Genomic DNA, 20,386 nt, shown 5'->3' with positions numbered 1-20,386 from the left:
GTCATCCATGAAAAAATATTACTTTTTATGCTAAGAATATTACTTTTTATTGTGAATATCGGTATGGTTGATCCGTCTAACAGATAAAGATTCGTGAGACCGTCTCACAAGAGATCTACTCTTTTTTAGGAAGTAGATTATTTATTACATGATAATTAAATATAAAATTTGAGTATATTTTAAGAATAAAAGAAGCTTTTGTCCCTACACTTTCATCCTATCCCATTTTTTCATGTAACTATAGTTCATTAGCGTCGAGGATCTCTTGGCCTTGTGATAAATTTGAGACTCCAAAACTCATAAAATCTAATGTTAGAATGTCAATATCTTGCGACGCTGGCTACCAAAAAAACGAAATAGAAAGAAAAATAATTATTACTTGATCTATTGTCTTTTTGAAAATTCATAAGTACAAGGATCGTTTGATTATTGCTCGATTTGTTTCGATTTTAAACCTGTGTTCATGAACTCGGTCGGTTCTATCGAGAAGTGTTATATTAGAACATGATTTTTCTATAAATTAATAATTAAACTTCATTCATATATAATTCAAATAAGGCTCCATATATGCAATCTTGATCCACATTCACAAGCTGATTTTGGATTATTTGAGCGAAACAATTTATTTAAATACTCGAGTTACATAAAATTTTCAATTTTCAAATAAATAAATCAATCAATGGACCACAAATTTTTTTTATCTGCGGTTTAAATTTTCCATTATTTTTATTTGGCCTCGTTCAGAGGGCGAATCGAGGCCGGGCCAAGAATTGATCGAAGAATCAAGGGCGGGAGAGAAAATGAAAAAGATACCACTTTTGCTGATGGGTATTGGCGGCGTTGGCCGTCAACTTCTCCGCCACATTGTTTCCTGCCGCATCATTCACTACAATCAGGTAGACCAGTGTGTATTTGTATTTGTAATTTTTTTTTATATATCCTTATTGATGAACTGTTGAATGCGTGCTTCTTGATTTTGTTGTGGGAGTATTCATTTGTTTGCTATGGTGTTGGTGGATTGGGAAATTTTAATGTTACAGAGGTTGAGGTTGAGTGTGGTGGGTGTGTGTGACAGCAAATCAATGGTGGTTGTACCCGATGTATATATATCAGAATTGGATGATGATTTTTTGCTGCAAATTTGCGAAGTAAAGTCCAGTGGTTCTTCTTTGGAAACCCTCTCTGAAGGTGGTACATTTTTTTCCTTCTCTCCTAAGTCCTACCCCTGCGTTTATTGGGGGAAAAATGGGGACTTTTTTCTGTTGAAAATTAACCAATGTGTGTGCAGTTAGCTTTGAATATTGAGCATTAAGTGTGTGTCTTTGTGTTTCTATTCTTAGGTCAATGTCAAATATATTCAAGTAAAGAAATGGCTAGCAAGGCCATTGATATTGCTGCTTCTTACCGCAGAATGGCAACAGGTCTGTTTGCCTTTTGTGTTTTCGTTTGTTGATCTTGGTGAACAGTTTCACTTGTATAGCATAGACTCTACCAAGTTGGAATGCATGATTTTTCTCTTTATTAGTGCATTCTAATGACTTATTTTGTCACTTATTTTGAGCTATGTTTAGCCATAGCTCCAGCCGCCACAAAACATACATTTACTCGAAATGCAAGATATTTACGTAATAGAAGCGCAGGTTAAGGGAGATCCAGAAATAGTGGATTGGTTCTTGTATATGTATTTTGCTTTAGTTATGGATTATACTTCGTGGCTGAATTCCGAATAGCGGATTGGTTCTTGTATATGCATTTTGTTTTAGCTACGGATTAGACTTTGTGGCTGAATTCCTTGTAGATGACTGATCGAAGAAATGATACGAGTTGGCACTTTTATATACCAAATTCTTTTACTTCCATTTTTCATTAGCTTGTTTGCTTTTCCTTTGTGTGCGTGTGAGTCATTGATGAGTGAGATTGGAAGTAATGTTGAAGGTATAACTAAAATGCTTCTCCCTTTTTTCAAGTCTTTTGTAAACTAAGGTACAAAGTTATAAGACTTTTTTCGCTGTTGCATTTGATATTGTGATTATACATCAACATGCTGACTATAAGTCTGCACAATTTAACAGGACTGACATTTATTGACTGCTCAGCCAGCTGCAACACTATTCCACTGCTAAGAAAGGTCGTGGAGTTAGAATGTTGTGTGGTTCTGGCCAACAAGCAGCCCCTAAGTTCTTCGTTGGTACTGTGTATTTGTACTGGCTTAGCACATCTTTGGTATCTATCATAGTCTTTTTGAGATCATAATTCGTTTAGATACTTGACAACTAAGCATTGACTTTTTAGTCATCTTTCAATATTGTTGTTCAATAAATGTTGCAATTGTCAAGTAATCTGGGTGAGCTGTCTAATTTGCTACAATATTATTAACCATGTAGTGATTTTCCTATTGGTTTGCAGGAAGATTATGACAAATTGATTTCACACCCTCGATTAATTCGGCATGAGTCAACTGTGAGTTACTTGGTTTCTATTTCCATCAGCTTTAGTTTTATCTCAGGCATTGATATGAACAATGAAGTTTGTGGAATGAGGTTTTAGTTTATTTACTAACTAGCGGAAAATTGACGAGGATCAAATCTATTTTGTCCCTGATTCTAGCTTCATTTTTAAAATCCAAAATCTTTATTCTAGAAAAATACACATGTCCCCCTCATGTCTTTTATTTGAATTTGAATAAAATCACTTTAGTTTTCTTCAAGTTAATGGTGCAAGAAACTAATTTCTATTTTAAGGTATTGGTTACAGAAATGTTCGTTTAGGCACTATTACTCGGATAGTTTCCTTTCCTATTTTCTTGGCCTTGAAGTTTTTCATTAATCTCTTATGTGTCTTTAATAGTTAACGGGAGGCTGACTAATTATTTAATGTCTAGAAATGAGAAAGTCATATTATTATAATAATTCTCAAAAAATCCCATATGTATCTAGTAAATATCAGTTAGTTTGTTTGGGGATAATTTTGCCAGCTTAATTGAGGTTAACATGGTACATCCCTTTTCTAGTGGAAATTTTGATGGGCATGTAATTAAGATCTCCATCGTGTTTAATAGATTCATATACATTTTCTTTGTTAATAAATTTGAGTCTGTATTATCCACTATGTTGGCAATCTGGACTTCATTTATTACTTCTCATATTATGTGCTAGGTTGGTGCCGGTCTTCCTGTCATATCATCAATAAATCGTATGCTTTCATCAGGAGATGCCCTTCAACGAATCATTGGAAGTCTAAGCGGTACTTTTTCCAACTTTACCAATATTTGCTTTCTTTTATTCAATTGAGGTTAAGATTTATAACCCTGCTTTATTTTGACCATCAAAAGATGCATATGATAATTATATAGTTCTTATGATTCTCAGGTACACTGGGTTATGTGATGAGTGAAGTTGAAGTTGGAAAACCCTTTAGTGACGTTGTCAATGCCGCAAAACGCCTTGGATACACTGAACCTGGTAATGAAATGCAACCATACCGTGCTATGTGTTTGTATTACTTTTTCTGTCAAACTTGAGGGCTTTAAACAATGCTCTGCACTCTGCACGAAGAAGAATAATAAGAACTCAAATTCTCTGTTATGCTATTCCTCTTATCAGGTTAAGGATTTCTTTTTCCAATTTGTTAATATGGACAAGGCTTTATTATGAGTAAGATAAATTTAGTCGTTATGTTTCCCTTTTAGTGTAAAGGTCGGTGACATCTCACTTTTTGATGTCTCTTGGTCATAGAAATTGATAGTGATTTGTCAAGATTTCTTGTGACAATGATACATTTTCTTTTTGTGATGATGATTGATGGGGACTTCCAAACAGAAGATATTTTTACTCATTGGTCTTACTATCTGGTCAAGGCTGCAACATTAGCCTTGAGTTGGATGACTTATAGTGCTTATTATTCATGAACTGATATGCTGCATTATGGTGGTGGTTTGATTTTTATTAAATGAAACAAATGAACTATAAGAATTTCCCCCTTCAGAGCCACAGGTGAGTTCTATCTTTTTTATTTTCTAAACTCAATATGAAACTGTTTGAGATCTTATGAGAAAAAACAATTCAGATTGTATTTCTAATAGCATGCAGCTTAAAACAAAAATGAGGAACTAGTTTGTCTGTGCATCAATTGATTAGTTTTAGAAAAACGGAAAAGGTGCTTTTTTTTTTTATCTCAGTTCAATTCCCCCAACAAAAACTCATATAACTAGGTGGAAAAATTGGTTAAATCAATGCATTTATATGCCTTTCTATTCCATGTCTTTTACCGTACATGGAATTACTTGGAGGCTTTGCAGTAACCAATATGTAGAAACCATATTAGAATCTTCTTCAACTGCTTTATGCATATACATTTGAAGGCATATCTTTGGGTTGATTTTTGTTTCTTTTTGGCTTGTGACTGATTATCTAGTGCAACCAAAATATTAGAAAATAGAAACAAGAGAAGAAAAACGAAGCTCAAATAGTTCTAGATGCCAATTGCTAAGGTATAAGAATGTTAGTGTCTAAAGGAGGAGAAAATGAGATTGTAAAGTTCATTTGATGTACGTGAATCAATCTGCCGACAGCTAGCAAGTAGCCGTACACGCTGACAAGATCAACAAATGAATTTTCAATTGTTGACTGGATCTTGTGATATAGGATTACGTAGTCACCGAACCTTTCTCAAAGGCTTGCAAGACAACACTGAAAAGAGCCTCTGGGTTGGCATATTTCATGCAGTTTCTGCCTCATTTTTTTTTAAAACAATGATTTTCCTGATTTTGAATTTCATATTCGCTTTCAGACCCTCGAGACGATCTTAGTGGGTTGGATGTAGCTCGAAAGGTGTGGATGCCATCCCTTTTCATTTTGTGGACATTTGCTAATGTCATTCTTTCGATTTCAAAAAGTGGTAATTTTCTATGTTATCATATATTGGTAGAACGATAATACTTCCTTACGCTGTCTCTCTGCCAAAAAATTTTGTGGTCCTCACTTTAAAATTTTATATCCTGAAACTCGGTGGTAGCTCAATGTTGACTAAGATATAGAACCAAAGGAGTTTGATCTCTTTTTCATCCATTAAATCATAATAATGGAAGTTTGAGGCTACTCTGATTGTCATCTTGCAGATGACCATGCTAAAAGGGCTGTCATGCATTTTCGTTATTCTCTGTTTTTATTTTTTCAAAATTCAATCTACTTAATCAGGAATTCCTACTTGATGTATTTTATTCAGATGCTATACTGACATATCCATTATTTTGGCTGTTAGGGCATTTGTATTTGGTCTGCATCGTCATGGGAAACCATTGATTTGCTTTAAGAAAATGTTATTTTTTGTATTTTTATTATAGGCTCTGATCCTTGCCCGCCTTCTTGGTCACCGTATTAGCTTGGACGACATTAAGGTTAGTCTGTGTGGCATGTCTCCTGATGTTGCATTTTGTCGATCAAACTTGTCCAAAATTAGATTTTTTATGACAATAAAACCTGGTAGGTTGAAAGCTTGTATCCTATAGAAATGGGACCTGATTTAATGACTGTCGAAGAATTTTTGGCAAAAGGGCTTCCATTACTTGATAGAGATATCAGGCGTAGGATCGAAAAAGCTTCTTCAAATGGAAATGTTCTACGCTATGTTTGTTTGATTGAGAAGTCCAGGTACTTCTTACTCCAGAGTGTTGTGCATAGCTGATTGTGGACAAAAAAATACTTAGATCATACGTGTCATATAAGTTGTGTGCTATTTGTTCTTACTTGGTAATTTGCTCGTCGTCATGGCTTCAGTTGGTAATGATTCAAGTCGATACTTTGTTCATGCTGTTGCAATTAATTAGAATTCATTTGGCTTAAATTTAGATAAAACCAAGTTTGTCATTTGACATGCCGTTTTAAAACTGTAATAGGTGTGAAGTTGGCATACAAGAACTTCCAAAAGATTCTCCTCTTGGTAGATTGAGGGGAAGTGACAACGTGGTAAGCAAATTTTGTACCTTAACTTGCATGCCTATCCATGGCATTTTTCTCGTTTGTCGTTTAATGTGAAAAGAGCTAGTCAATGTCATTGCACTCCAATTATAATATAATGTAAATGACAATTGATATCACGCTGTAAATATAATTTGACGCGGGGGCATACCATGCCCCTGGTGATTGGTAATTAACTCCAACATTAGCCTACCTATGGGACACAATGATGTATAAAATTTTAAAAAAATCAAGTGAATCTGAATGCTTTCATCAAGCAGCCCCACTTGTGCTTTGAGTACACTGGTGCTTCAAAGAAATCATTTTTTAATCTCAAGATCTATGTGCATCATCATACTTGCATGAAATTTCTGCACAATTCGCGATAACTTCTCATTTATAGAGGTTCTGATTTTGGTATTTTTCACCAATGTTCATGATATAATTCTCTTTCTTTCCCATTCCTACTAGTCTGGAGTTTATTTTGATAATATGCGGCATTCACAGAGTGCTTTTTCTACATGCAGCTGGAAATATATAGCCGTTGCTATAATGAACGACCCCTGGTTATTCAAGGTGCTGGAGCAGGCAACGATACTACTGCAGCCGGTGTCCTTTCTGATATCATCGATATGCAGGATATGTTCATATAATCTATCAAGTTAGCCTGATGAGGCAAATATGACTCTTTTTTGCTGTGAATTTATTGGCAGGGTTATCGACCCTCTGAATGATGCAACTCTTAAATGTTAAATGTTCTTGTGGGTTATTATACATAACTCCTCTGCACAACAGAATATACTCGCTTGGCTAAATTTGGAGTAGAAATTTTTATTTCTAGCTCCTCATTGCATTTAAATTTATATATTATGTATTATCATATGTGTAATAAAACTTAATTATCATTGCCTTATAAATGACATCACAAATGGCAGTCCCCATTTCTCTTCAAATAGATTCCTACGTCGAGAAAATGAAGAAAACGAGAAAATCTTGGATCACCGATCTGTGAACGGGCGAGTGTTGTTACTGGTGGTTGTGGGCCAACGGCGCAGACATTATTCTCTTCTCTGGTGTTGATGTTTTTTTTGTTATTTAAGCTCAATTATGTGCATATTTAATGTTTGAGCTCGATGCATGATTTTGCTTTTAAAAACGTATGATTTGCTTTAAAAAAATATATGGATTTGAAGTTATCATAGAAGCACAACATAGATGGGAATCGAGAGCTAGTTCGTCGAGCGAATTGATCCTTGGTACCAGCTGTCAATACAACGAGGAGTTATACATGATATCGATAAATAATTCTTTAATTGAGTTATTTTTGGAGCTGTCGACAAAGTGTAGAGATAAAGCCAAAGATATTTTTTTTTTTTTGCAATATGTAGGACCTTATGAGAAAATGTATGTGACTTTGAGCGATGACGATGATCTCTCGAACATGACTCAACTATACATGCGTTTCAAATTGACAAAATTGATACGCTGGCTCTGCATCCAGTGTCATTTGATCACATTTATGGGAAACCACTTCATAGTTTATTTTGTCTTCTAGTTTGCATTGATATACTGATACAATTGTTTGGTGTTGGTGGTGTTTGGTATAATCACATAGAGTACCAATGGTATTTTGAAAACATCAGTTTGAAAATGATATGAGTATTGGGTGCACATAAATATAGTATAAATTAAGATAAAATATTACATAAGTAATATTATAATGTCATGGTTACGAAAACACTTTAAAAAAAAAAAAAACAAGCCATGTATGAGCAAAGGGACAAAAACTAATAACCCATACATGTATTCATGACACATTGGGTATTATTGACACCAAAGTTACCCTATTTTTTAGCCCAAATAACGCATAAGTACCACATAGTAGGGTCATTCGTATTGCTTATATCATACAAGAACGAAGACCTATAACTCATTCATGTGTTCATGGTACTGTTAATGTCTGAATTATTCTTCCATTATTCTGACATTTTTATCATCTTATAATGAAAATGGGTAATCACTTTTTCTTTAATGAATACGGAGCTCAATCAGACAATTATGATCTCGAATAATATCAGTAAATCATAATTTTCATAAGCTAGAGCCCAATTTCATCCCAATGGAACCTCTGCGCTTCCGTCTCACACTTTGATAAGGACATAATAATATGACGTCGTTTATCATTGTGTGTCCAGTCAACCCATTCATCAATCTTGAATTGTAATGGATGTTTGCCATGAGTTTCCCGATAATATGAGCCAAAGACATGAGAATTCTACCCAATTCACATCACGTATAACAGTGGATGATACAAGTTTTTGATATCCAGGCCTCTTCAATGATATGAGCTAGATGACGACCCCTAGTGATGTTCATCATGCATCCACAAATGATGGACGATATGAATTAATTAAAATCTTTTAATTATTTCTTTTTATGACGTGATATAAATTTTGAATTGTATTCAAAATTAGATATTTTAATTTTGAAAATTTGTTCCATTATTAATTTAAAAACTTGTGTCATATTTGTTTGTATGTTTGATTTGAGTTGGGAAACTTAAAAACATATCTATATAACTTAAAACTAAAATATATTCCATTAAAAATGTCTATATTCCAAAACCATCACACATTTGGCACATTATACTAGGTCATATCTATCAAAGATGGATTGACAAGTTAGTGAGAGATGACATGTTTGACTCGTCAGACATAAACTATCTACAAACTTGGGAGTCATTTTTGAAAGAAATAATGACCAAGGCCACATTCAAGGGAAAGGTGGAAAATTCATTTAGACTATTGGATTTGATATATTGGATGGACAAGTTAGTGAGAGAGGGCATATTATAAGAAATGTTAACATTATATTATGATTTTTTAGACCCTACTACGGAAACAATTTCATCTATCTCATTGATTTTGTTTAATATTAGAACTCATTTATTTGATATTTATAATGAATATAACACAAAATATGGTAGACAAATTCTTCCACATGAACAATTATCCACTACCACTAGTAATATCACTTCTTAACTAACTAAAACACAACTTTTTTTAAGGGAACAGACAAAACTTCCACGAGGATCCTCAAGTTAAAGTCAGGAACTTGATAATTATTTTATCATTACTTTTGATTTTAGTGATACAAATGAGGAAAATTTCGACATACTGCAATGATGGTCGCAAAAAACAAATGTATGTCCAATTTTGTCTATAGTGCCAAAAGAAATTATACGTTGTCCCGTTTCAACAGTTGCAGTGGATCAAGCTTTTAGTATTGGGGAAAATACATTGGATGAGAGACAATCTAGCTTAAGGCTGAAAAATTTGGAAACCCAATGTTTGTTCAATGATTGGTCAAAAGCTGCAAGTCGAACACAACATATTAAAAGTGATGAAGAAAGCCAAGACAAATCTTAGAGAACATCGACAGGAGGAATCATTGGAACATATGCACTTGTATTTATCAAATTTTAAAATTTTTTAATGATGCTAATTTCCAATTATTTAGTGTTTATTATCCTACTTTTAATTTAGTTTAATATATTGTTGCAATATTGTATATATTTTTAGTAAACATATTAAATCTATTGATGATGCTTCAATTCAATGTATTTATGTCATGAAAGCAGAATGAGAAAAATATTTTTAAAAAATTTCTGAAATATTTTTATGTGATTTTGTTTTGGATCCTATACTTAAATTGGACGGTTTATAAGAAATGTTAACATTATATTTTGATTTTTTAGACCCTACTACGGAAAAAATTTCATCTATCTCATTGATTTTGTTTAACATTAGATCTCGTTAATATGATATTTATAATCAATATGACACCAAATATGATGGACAAAATGTTCCACATGAACAACTATCCACTACCTCTAGTAAGATCACTTCTTAACTTACTAAAACACAACTTTTTAAGGGAACAGACGAAACGTACACGAGGATTCTCAAGTTTCAGTCAAGGACTCGAGAATAATTTTACCACTACTTTTGATTTTAGTGATGCAAATGAGAAAACTTTCGATATATTACGATGATGGTCGCAAAAAATAAAAAATATCTAATTTTGTACAAAAGAAATTCTAGCTAGTCCTGTTTCAACGGTTGCAGTGGAGCAAACTTTTAGTATTGGAGGAAATATATTGGATGAGAGACGTACTTCTAGCTCAAGGCTGGAAAATTTTGAAACCCAACGTTTGCAATGATTAGTCAAAAGCCGCAAGTCGAACACAACATATTAAAAGTGATGAAAAAGCCAAGATGAACTGAGGGAACATCTGAAATAATGATGAGAAGAAATGCGAGTGATTGAGTAACGTCACTCCTAATGGTACATATGTAAAGGTTAATGAGACCTGAATCCAAACCGTCGATTTCGTGACCTAGACCGTAACCAGCCACGAGTGGGCCGGTGAAGGGTCAGGCTTTTTCATGCCTGGACCCGTACCAAACCCGGCCAATGGCCATGACTACTCTTAATTAAATCCAATTTTTTCCATTTCTGCGCCATGATATTTTTATGTTACATTACATTTATTCCTTACAAAAACTCCCGTGAGACGGTCTCAAAGTCAATTTTGTGAGACATATATTCTATTTCGGTCATCTATTAAAAAATATTGTTTTTTTTTTTGCAAAAGTATTATTTTTTATTTTAAATATGGGCATGGTTGACCCGTATCACTAATAATGATCTATGAGACCGTCTTAAAAGACACTTACTCTTTATTCCTATGACCATTCATCTAGTCCATGTTCATTTACCTATAGCTGCAGGCCAAAATTATGAATTCACAATGGAAAACTTGTCCACTATTCACACTTAGATATATGGATAATAAGAACAAGTATAGATAAGCATAGGTAGACACAAACTCTTGTAAAACCATCTCACATGTTAATTTTTGTTTGAAATATCACCGACCCGACCCGACCCGACCCGACTCATGAAAATATATTATTTTTTACGCCACAAGTATGACTTCTCATGGTAGGTATAAATCAGGTTGACCCGTCTTACGAATATAGTTCGTGAAATCATCTCTAAAAAAACTAACTCATAGATAGATATAGATAATATGTATTATAGATATAGAAAGGTGTTGGTTTTTTTCCGGAGCTTTAATATAGCGGTCTGTTGGTTATTTGGCACTATCGCTCTGCATATTTTCTGTACGACAAATGGGATGATAAGTGGTAGTGTTAAATGAATCTGAGCAGAAATTGACAAATGCCATTAGGCTAGTCCGAGAAGTTATTCCTCCTTGGATGCTATAAAAGCAAAAAAATAGAAGTTGCAACATGGTTTTATTCATGTAGAATAGTATCAGAGCATTAAGTACATCAGGGCTGCCTCACTGATCCTTGAAAAGATAAGACGCTCAAATGATTTTCTTAAATGTGAAGTGATCAAAACTCAGCCACATGGATAATCAAAACTCAGCCACTTGGGTACGATCGAAATAACATCCGGTTGGACCTCCCTCGGGTAGAAGAGCCAGCATGACAGGGCCTTCGGCTCCCTCTTCCAATGTCATTGTTCCCGTATTCCAATTAATATCGGTTTTGACATATCCTGGATGTACACAGTTAATACACATATTTGGATACTTCTTTGCAAGAAGTCTAGTATATGCATTAAGAGTGGCCTTTGATATGCTGTAAGCTGGTAGCATCTTTTGCCACCCATTGGCTTCAAGAGCATCCTTTTGGACATCTTGCAAAAACTTCTGCAGTATCACATCAATTTTCTCATCTGTTAGATTATCAAGATCGCCAAGTACTTGTCTTCTCTGCTCATTTGGAATACGCTGCATAATAACAGAGTAAAGATTAAAGATCAGTAGACTAATTTAGATTTTGCTTAGAAAACAGATGTCCAAGTCATCAAATTGATCTGACTTATGATGAGTAGAGTATCTACGATGATAATACGATTACTTTTAGTTCACTCCTCAGGGAAGATACATTCACGATTCTTGCACCCGTGGTTGAAAGCTCTAGTAAAGGAAGAAGGGCTTCTGTTACATTCTTGACACCATAGTAATTCGTCTCTAAGCATTCTTTTGCCTTTTCATAGGTTGTTATCATTGAATCTTGAACCATGTTTGTCGCCTTCCCAGATAGCTGCATAGATAAAAAGAGATGCAAATCTTTTCATGTGAGCTAAATATGTCTGTAGATGAATTAACGTATCGTCTAGAAACACTATTTGGGACTAAACATTTGGACAGTGTAGCGAGGATGCTTAAGCGATGTGCTTTTTGTTTCTCACCCATGTTACAGGATCTATATTTAAAGCCCTTAGTCTATCTTCATCAACTACAACTCCAGAAGCTCCAGCATTGTTCACCTGCAGAAACAGGTAACCTTGGATTAGTCGAGTCTGAAAGGAAAGCAATTAGTCAGGGTCCGTACCAGGATTTTGCTTCTTGGCGGGTTCAGAAATGCGTAATTTGTGCAGTACTTGAGAAAAATAAATAAAGAAAAAGTCTGATATAAAGTGTACAATGTTAAGATCAAGAATAGTTAGTCTCCATTAAGCATCAACATTAAATCTTGTCAACACACTACGATGAGCGACAGATCTTGTGTGGTGTACATGAATCCCATATTAACTATATGCATTGAAAACATATGAAATTTATTTGATCCAACCATAATTGACTCTACCCATGTATCTAGAATATAACAGAACTAAATTATTCATGATTTTGGGTGGCAACTATTTAACATAAATCATTACACATACCAAGATATCAAGTCTTCCAAACTCGGTTGTTACGAACTTAGCCAAATCTGCAATGCTCTGCTTGTCTTGAACATCTAAGTGATGGAATACTACATTCGAGAAACCCGATTCGATCACCGCTTTCGTGGCTTCGGTACCCCTCTTCTCATTTCTTGCTGTTAAAACAACAGTGACTCCAGCTTTGGCAAGCTGCCGGACGGTCTCAAAACCGATACCCTTGTTTGCTCCGGTCACCACTGCATACCTACGTGAAAACACAGTCAACCCTCAATATAATGCTATCTATGGTTTCGCAAAATGACTTCCAAGATCACCAAAAATATGGGATTCAGGTTGAATCAGAAATCAATCAAGTGGACTGGTAAATCAGAAATTTCAATAAAATTTCACAAATTACTGGATAATTCGAGCTGAATATGCTAGAAAATAAAGACCCATACAGATTCATCACATTTCAACAGATCCGGAACTAAGTATTCAATTTCAATAAAATCTCACTCTTCTAAAAAAACAAAAACAAAAAAAAAACCGATAAATTTCACGACCCCCGACGAATTTGAATCCGACTAGCTCGGAAAATTGAATACATTCATAGAATTGGTCTTAATGTTGTTCACCTCATTCTTTGCTGACCCATTACTGCAATTCTTGAATAGTTGCTGAGCTTCCAAGTGCGTGGCTGATGGAGAAAATGGTGATTGGAGCGGTGGAGGTGCGTCACAAATAAATCATGTTCATATTTATAATAAAAAATTATATTTTTAACATAAAAAATAATATTTTTGTTATGAGTTATTCAAATATAAAACTCACATTAAAAAATTAAAACTTAGCAAAAATTTGTGTGAGACGATCTCACGAGTCGTATTTTGTGAGACGGTTCTCTTATATGAGTCATCCATAAAAAAATATTACTTTTTGTGCTAAGAATATTACTTTTTATTGTGAATATCGATAGGGTTGACCTGTCTCATAGATAAAGATTCGTGAGACCGTCTCACAAGAGACCTACTCAATTAACTTATGAGATCGTCTCACAATAATTTTTGTAGAAATGTTATTTCAAGATGTAGACTAAAATAACCTAAAAATTAATCATAATATACTTGTATTTATACATAAAATTTAGATTTTACTATGTTTAAATTTCCAAATGGCATTGTATGTCATAAGTTTCAGTATTATATAATCTTTTTTGTTTGGTCAATTGTTTTCTCCATTTGACAGATAAGTGATATTTAAATAAATGATGAAAATCGTACGGGTTGGATTTTTTTAGTTGTGTTGCGACAGCATATACGGAATATGCAACCCCAGCTGTGACCATAATTTCCAGCTATCATTTTCTATGGATAAATGGGATCATACTTAATTTTAGCGTCTTAAATATTTAAAAGAATTTAATTTTTTTTACTAATAATATTTTATGAGTAAATCTTCAAATATAAATCGCTATTCAGTACTTGTGTCATGAAAATTATGTTGTCACTCCTTGATGTTTTTTTTTTTTTTTTGCTTTGTTTGAATTCCCAAATAGAGATAATAACATAGCGATAGTAAAATTCCATTCACATCGTGCTTATCATATGCTCATCATGTGTGTGAAAAGTAATGTTTAATGTGTCACGCCTCGAGATCGGAGTTAGTTGACACCGGTGTTGTTCATCAATCACACAATCGAAAAACAACCAGCCTAGTAACACAGTATAAACCGAAACCAGTTTATTCCATAAATTCCAAAATACAAATGTCTTTACAACTGAATAATAAATAATTAATGTGAAAACGTTTGACAAGGAATTAAAAATACGAAAATTCGAAAACATGGCTACTACTAATCTCGTGAATCACTAGCCCCAAAATTGTTCGGACTCCTCTTCCTCAACCTGTTCTTCGGATAAATCTGGGGAGGGGAGGAGAGAGTAAGGGGTGAGTATTTTAGGAAATACTCAGCAAGTGGGGGGTCGTTCGAGCACAACACACAACATGCAAAATTCGAAACACACACACACTTCATAACATGACTTAAACCACATGCATATCGTCGACTAGACACTGAGATTGCTCTACTTAAAATGTTCCACAACAAATTACAAAATACATACAAATTACCGGATAAAATTTGTAAAATAAATGAAGGGCATATTGCATCCCTTATTCTACATATTTTTCCAATTAAATAATTCATATATGGTGTCCTTAGTTTGATGACGTAGAAAGCTTCGTGTGAGTCTTTCCCGATTGGTTCTGATGTTGCACTGAAAAATTAGAGCTTGAGAATGTCTTATTTGGACAAATAATAGTTGTTTGCACCCATTTCATGAATAGCTTCTTGGTTCTTCTTAAAGTAGTGCAAATATTTCTAGAAAACTAGGTGATGAGGCATAGACTCAGGCAAGAACTCCAAATTCATATCATAACTAGATCTCCTTAAGATATAAATTTGGTTTCGTCTATACACTTGAATGTTTTTTGCAATATCAACCCAAATTGTGTCGGGGTGTATTCCTATTAAATAATGAATAATAATGTTAATTAAATATGACTATTGTCATATTGTAGTGGGGTTAATTTAATGATTAACACCAAATTTAAATTTATTGTACTTCTTGACATGGAGACCACACTATTGTAATGGTCTGTGGTGTAAAATTAGAATTTCGGTGTTCTGCGTAACATTTCAAATAATATGAAAAAAAAAACTTAATATTTTATACCCAAATTCTATTTTAACTTGAGTAAAGATGCCAAGTGATCTCTAGCCATTATTTAAAACTAACTCATTTCTAGCTACAATACATGCATAAACGGAATGAATAAACAAGCAAAATTTATTTTAATCGATAATTATTTAAACAAGAGTAGGTCTCTTGTGAGACGGTCTTACGAATCTTCATCTGTGAGACGGGTCAACTCTACCGATATTCACAATTAAAAATAGTACTTTTAACATAAAAAGTAATATTTTTTCATGGATAACTCAAATAAAAGATCCTTCTCACAAAATACGACATGTGATATCGTCTCACATACATTTTTCTTTTTAGACAAACCTTGGTCTTCTTCAATGTGCGCAACTGATTTAAGTCCGCGAAAGAAAGAAAGAAAGAGCTATACTGACCAACACTATATGCTGGAAATCATTGGTTACTGTTTAACCCTTAACGATGTACATGCCCTTCATCTTCATGAACTTGTCAGACTGGGAGATGTTCTTATGCGGCTGGACTGGACTCAAGGAATGCTTCAACATTTATTCTTAAATCAATCGTGCGATCACTGTCAAAATCAAGATCTAATAAGAACTTTTATTATATGTTTTATTTATCATTGTTATGTTTTGAGTATGCCAAGATGTGTTGACTGTTGCTGTCCAAATTTTTTGAGAAACTACAGAATCTGCTATCATTCTTCTATCCGTGTATTTTAAGGTATGATTTATTCTCTCAGCAAAACTATTTTGCTAGAATGATCTAGTGGCAGTGAACTCATGTTTGATTCCTTGGTCATCTAGATAGGATGAGAGGGTTTTATTCGTAAATTTAGTACACCTATCAATTTTTATCTTATCTATCACAAGAGATTTCTCATTTTGCAATTTTTTTTTAAAATCTTTACTAGTTGGATACTTGTCTTGTCTTGTCTTGTCTTGTCTTTGGACAGCTCAAATATCGCCCAAGTATACTTGGAATAAACATCTACTATCACTAGAATGTACCTCATCCTCTCTAATATATTCACTTGTACATGACCAAATAAATCATTGTGCAGCAGATCAAATAACTTAGTGGAAAAATATACACTCTGTTTTTAAAAGTAGATCTAATTTTCTTGCCCCAACAGGCATGAAGTACAGATCTTAATTTTAGTAAAATCGATTTTGGGTAGTCCGTTCACTAACGTTTTTATGCTCAGACTGAAGATATATTTGAAATTAAGTGATTTAGTTGCTTGTGTCATAACCAATGTTTATTAGCATTTAAAGAAACGAAACATGTAAGAGCAACAATTTGTTCATCAATTCAACTTTATAGGCGTTTTGTTCTCTTAGTCTGTTAGCATGATGTCACCATTGTTAGATTTTATAGTGCTTGTGGAATTCAACAAAATAACCATTATTACACGACTGGATAATGCTAATCAAGTTGGAGCAAAGATTTTCAACTAGCAACACATCCTTGATAACAACCTTTTTCATGGATAACATTACCTTTACCCACAACCTTACCCTTAGAGTTGTCACCAAAGTGATCTTTGGTTATTTGCATTTAATGAATTTTGAAAGTAGCTTGAAATCTCCATTCATGTGTCTGGAACAACCACTGTTCAGATAACATGTAAATTCTTTAATTTTCTTCATTTTATGTACCTGCAATCATTGAAACAATATTTTGGTACCCAAATCTAGTTGAGTCATCCTAATCGGATTAATTATTTCATGGATAAAAATATTCTGCTCATCTAAAAATATTTGCAATAAAAATGATTTCAAATATAGTTTGCAAAAAGAACTGGTTTAAACAACGTAAAGCAATCTCGTGAAAATCAGAGTATTTGAATCAACGTGCATAAATTCTTAAAACATAGGCGGTCTTTGGGTTTAGCCTCCGCACAGTCTGAGCAGGCTCATTGGTCCCCACTCCTCGTCTCCTCATACTCGTCCTCACCTGCATCGATCAAGTCTAGTGAGTCTAAAGAATCAACATGTATAAACTGAGAATAACGAATAATACGTAATAAAACCACATGCATTTCAAAGTAGAGTGTACATACTTAAACTTGAACGTACTTACATAAACATAGACATGTTATCATATCGTAAAACTTTTCATAAACATACTTGCATCATATATACTTGAACATACATAGACATAATCATTTTTGCGTAGAGATATGTTTTAAAACAAGTGACCCATACATAAATGCGCCTGATCAGACTAAACAACAGTACTGGGCTGACAGGGATGTCCACTACCACATACATGAGATCCTCGGTCATGCTTTACCAGGTGGATTGGTCCAAGGTCATGCTTTACCGCTTTCCAATCCTGATCTAAACCCGGTCATGCTTTACCGGAGTGGAGAGGTCCTCGGTCATGTTCACCGACTTCCAAACTCATTCATATTTGATCACAAGACATTTCGCATACCTCAATAAAATAAACATTTTCTTTTGCACGTCGAACATACTTACATGGCGTTGAGGGATTCGTTGGATCTCGCTTGGGCTACTGCTGCACATATTAACACATTATCAAGTACTTAATTTTCATAACTTAGACGTACTACTCGTACTCAACCCCGAAGTAATTAAATAGCTTATGATGTTCTAGAGCACTCTGAACTTGACTTCGTTTAATCATACTAAACCATGATATCAACCCCCGAAAGGAACCCTAAAATGATGTGTGAACATTTCCCAAACCATAGAAGACATGAGCCTAAAATAGTGGTTTACAAATCATGGACAAGCGCCTAGGCGCTGGGCCTTGCTGTGTTGCGGCGCTGCCTAGTGCCTAGGTGCTAGCAGGGCCGCACCACTAGCGTTGCGGCGCCACAAGGGTAGCGCCACGGCGCTAGTGTTGCGCAGGACGGGCGCTGGGGAGCTCTCTGCAGAGCGATGCGGCGCTACCCTGCGCACAACCAACACAAAAACACATTTTTTTGATGAAATTTCTATGCCACGCCCAACCGACTCGAACCGATGCAATGAGACTCATCATAGGACGCTATGACAATGATTCAAACTCACACGAACGTCCCAAAACAATGACGCACAATATACAACGCAACACAATCCCATAAACACGAATTTTGACATAAATTGCTCCCTATGACTTCTAATACAACCAAGTGTCTAACGACAAGAAAAGAATCACCAAATATCGTCCAAATATCATATCCAATATACCTAAATACAGCAGCAATCATCCGGCGGCTACCAACGAAGCCTGTAACAAACAATTCTCAAGAATACGTCAAGAACACATTTTCATAAAATTACAGTTTTAGCAATCACACGAGAAAAATCATAACTCACTCGTTTCTTGTCCAAAAATTACGAATTTACTGTCAAATCGAAGGTATCGAAAAGTATATCGTTTTATATGTTGAAATCTTTTCCATAAAATCAACCGAAATTGTATAGTACACGAAATGACAGCAACATCGGGTTTTTGAGATCTAAAAACTTTCAGGAATCATTTAAAAACATAATCGCTCAAACTTTACCCAACATACATGAATTTTTACGCATAAACAACATCAAAACACATAATATGATATGATCGATGCGAAAACGAAAGATTATATATGCCTTGATGAATATACACACGAAACGACGATACCGAAGCGCAAAGATGCGAGGGTTGATCCGGGATGAATTGTGGCACGTTTTCTTGAAGAAAAAGGGACGTGAATTTGCTGGAAAATCGAAGAAGAAGGGGACGGCTGCTGCTTACTCTTAGAACCCTAAGTTTTTCTTTTAAAAATGAAATGAGATTGATGTGTGTGCAAATGAAAACCGATGGTGTGTGTGGGAGAGTGTGTGTGTGTGCGTGAGTTTAATTGTGTGTGTGTGTGTTTAAAACTTAGGAAGTTAATTAGTGAGTTAATTTGATTAATTAAAAATGTTAATATCAAATAAACATACTAAATAAAATGCTAATACCCCCACTAAATTACTAGAATCCCTAAATTTAAAATAAAATACACAAGTGTTAAACTTTTGAAAGTTTAAAATCTTAAAATCATTTAATAATTAAATTAGGCTTTTAAAATGCTTAAAACTTAATAAATTATTTAAAATGCCACTTTCTTGACTTGAAATAAAATACCACATTTTTCAAATCGCCCAAATCGTCGCCGGCCTCATTTCTCCGACCCCGCATCGAATAATCGTCTGAAACATTAAACTCAAGAAAACATTTTAAAGTGCATCACATAATCATAAATAATTTAAAATAATTCAAATCGTAAGTCATGCACCGTTAAAATCATTTTAAACTTAAATAAATAATTTAACAATTTANTGATACCACTTGAAAGGTGATCGGTTACGGTGACCGGAAACGCAACGGAAGCACAAAAATTTTGATTTTAGCATAAAATTTTCGGCCACCAACATTCTTGTGTAGCAAATACAATAAACAACAAAATGTCATACATAGTGTATTTAGAAAAATATACCTATCAATCTCAAAGGATTGATGTATGGCTCCAACTAAGGTGTAAAGTAAACACCTTAGCTCTTCAATGGTAGAAACTATCTTCAAGCTTCCTTTGAGCACTCCTTGCTCAACTATTAAGCCCACCATCAACTAGGTAGATCCCCTCATATTTTGCACTAGAAAAATATGAGGATTTTTCTTTGAGAAGTGAGTGTTTTCTCCAACCATTGAAGAACATAAAAATGGAGAGCATGAATAGTACAAGAGGTTGCTACTATAATAATATTAATATGTCTGAATAAAATTAGCAGACTTTTTGCCTCTATCATGCATTATTTTTAAAATTAAATCAATTGTGGTAGTAAATTAGAATGAATATAAACAAAATAGGACAGAACAATGAATTATTCCATTTTTTGTCGATAGACAGGACCATTCCCAGTTGCGTATCGTATGGTTTCAGCGGAAAATTGCATTCCCTACTCCAGGGAAACG

At 34.3% G+C, this 20,386-nt stretch overlaps 2 protein-coding genes and 1 long non-coding RNA gene across 6 annotated transcripts; 1 reads left to right on the top strand and 2 right to left on the bottom strand.

Moving 5' to 3' along the window:
- The first annotated feature begins 671 nt into the window (after positions 1–671).
- Positions 672–6,794, top strand: LOC140979579 (homoserine dehydrogenase). Of its 4 annotated transcripts, none has more exons than XM_073445037.1 (12): positions 672–896; positions 1,041–1,188; positions 1,341–1,421; positions 2,073–2,188; positions 2,407–2,460; positions 3,156–3,243; positions 3,369–3,461; positions 4,789–4,829; positions 5,342–5,395; positions 5,485–5,648; positions 5,894–5,963; positions 6,482–6,794. In XM_073445037.1, the coding sequence occupies exons 1-12, from the start codon at positions 801–803 to the stop codon at positions 6,605–6,607; spliced, it is 1,131 nt and encodes a 376-aa protein (XP_073301138.1). In that variant the 5' UTR covers positions 672–800; the 3' UTR covers positions 6,608–6,794. The 4 variants fall into 4 exon arrangements, with proteins under 4 accessions (XP_073301138.1, XP_073301137.1, XP_073301141.1 ...); XM_073445036.1 differs by having other exon boundaries at positions 674–896; positions 1,041–1,191; XM_073445040.1 differs by having other exon boundaries at positions 733–896; positions 1,076–1,188.
- On the bottom strand, positions 6,505–7,496 carry LOC140979580 (uncharacterized). The gene is made up of 3 exons (XR_012175773.1): positions 7,401–7,496; positions 6,876–7,054; positions 6,505–6,639 (listed from the first exon to the last, which is right to left on the bottom strand). It is a non-coding gene; the product is annotated as an uncharacterized lncRNA (long non-coding RNA).
- A 3,659-nt stretch (positions 7,497–11,155) lies between these two features.
- Positions 11,156–13,433, bottom strand: LOC140978622 (short-chain dehydrogenase/reductase 2b-like). The gene is made up of 5 exons (XM_073443804.1): positions 13,340–13,433; positions 12,723–12,966; positions 12,246–12,323; positions 11,912–12,097; positions 11,156–11,781 (listed from the first exon to the last, which is right to left on the bottom strand). Exons 1-5 carry the CDS (start codon positions 13,357–13,359, stop codon positions 11,404–11,406), a joined length of 906 nt encoding a protein of 301 aa, XP_073299905.1. The 5' UTR covers positions 13,360–13,433; the 3' UTR covers positions 11,156–11,403.
- Positions 13,434–20,386: the final 6,953 nt, after the last annotated feature.

The sequence above is a fragment of the Primulina huaijiensis genome, chromosome 6, assembly GCF_012295235.1.
Source record: "Primulina huaijiensis isolate GDHJ02 chromosome 6, ASM1229523v2, whole genome shotgun sequence".
NCBI lineage: Eukaryota > Viridiplantae > Streptophyta > Magnoliopsida > Lamiales > Gesneriaceae > Primulina > Primulina huaijiensis.
The sequence above is the reverse complement of the archived record's forward strand: the minus strand, read 5'-3'. Positions and strand labels throughout refer to the sequence as shown.

Excerpts from the sequence above, each read along its gene's own strand:
- LOC140979579 (XM_073445036.1), top strand. The coding sequence starts at position 801 with ATGAAAAAGATACCACTTTTGCTGATGGGTATTGGCGGCGTTGGCCGT. Across the intron at positions 3,244-3,368 it reads AATCATTGGAAGTCTAAGCG|GTACACTGGGTTATGTGATG; the intron begins GTACTTTTTCCA and ends TATGATTCTCAG. Across the intron at positions 5,396-5,484 it reads TTAGCTTGGACGACATTAAG|GTTGAAAGCTTGTATCCTAT; the intron begins GTTAGTCTGTGT and ends AAAACCTGGTAG.
- LOC140978622 (XM_073443804.1), bottom strand. The coding sequence starts at position 13,359 with ATGGGTCAGCAAAGAATGAG. Across the intron at positions 12,967-13,339 it reads ATGGGTCAGCAAAGAATGAG|GTATGCAGTGGTGACCGGAG; the intron begins GTGAACAACATT and ends GTTTTCACGTAG. Across the intron at positions 12,098-12,245 it reads ATATAGATCCTGTAACATGG|CTATCTGGGAAGGCGACAAA; the intron begins GTGAGAAACAAA and ends TTATCTATGCAG.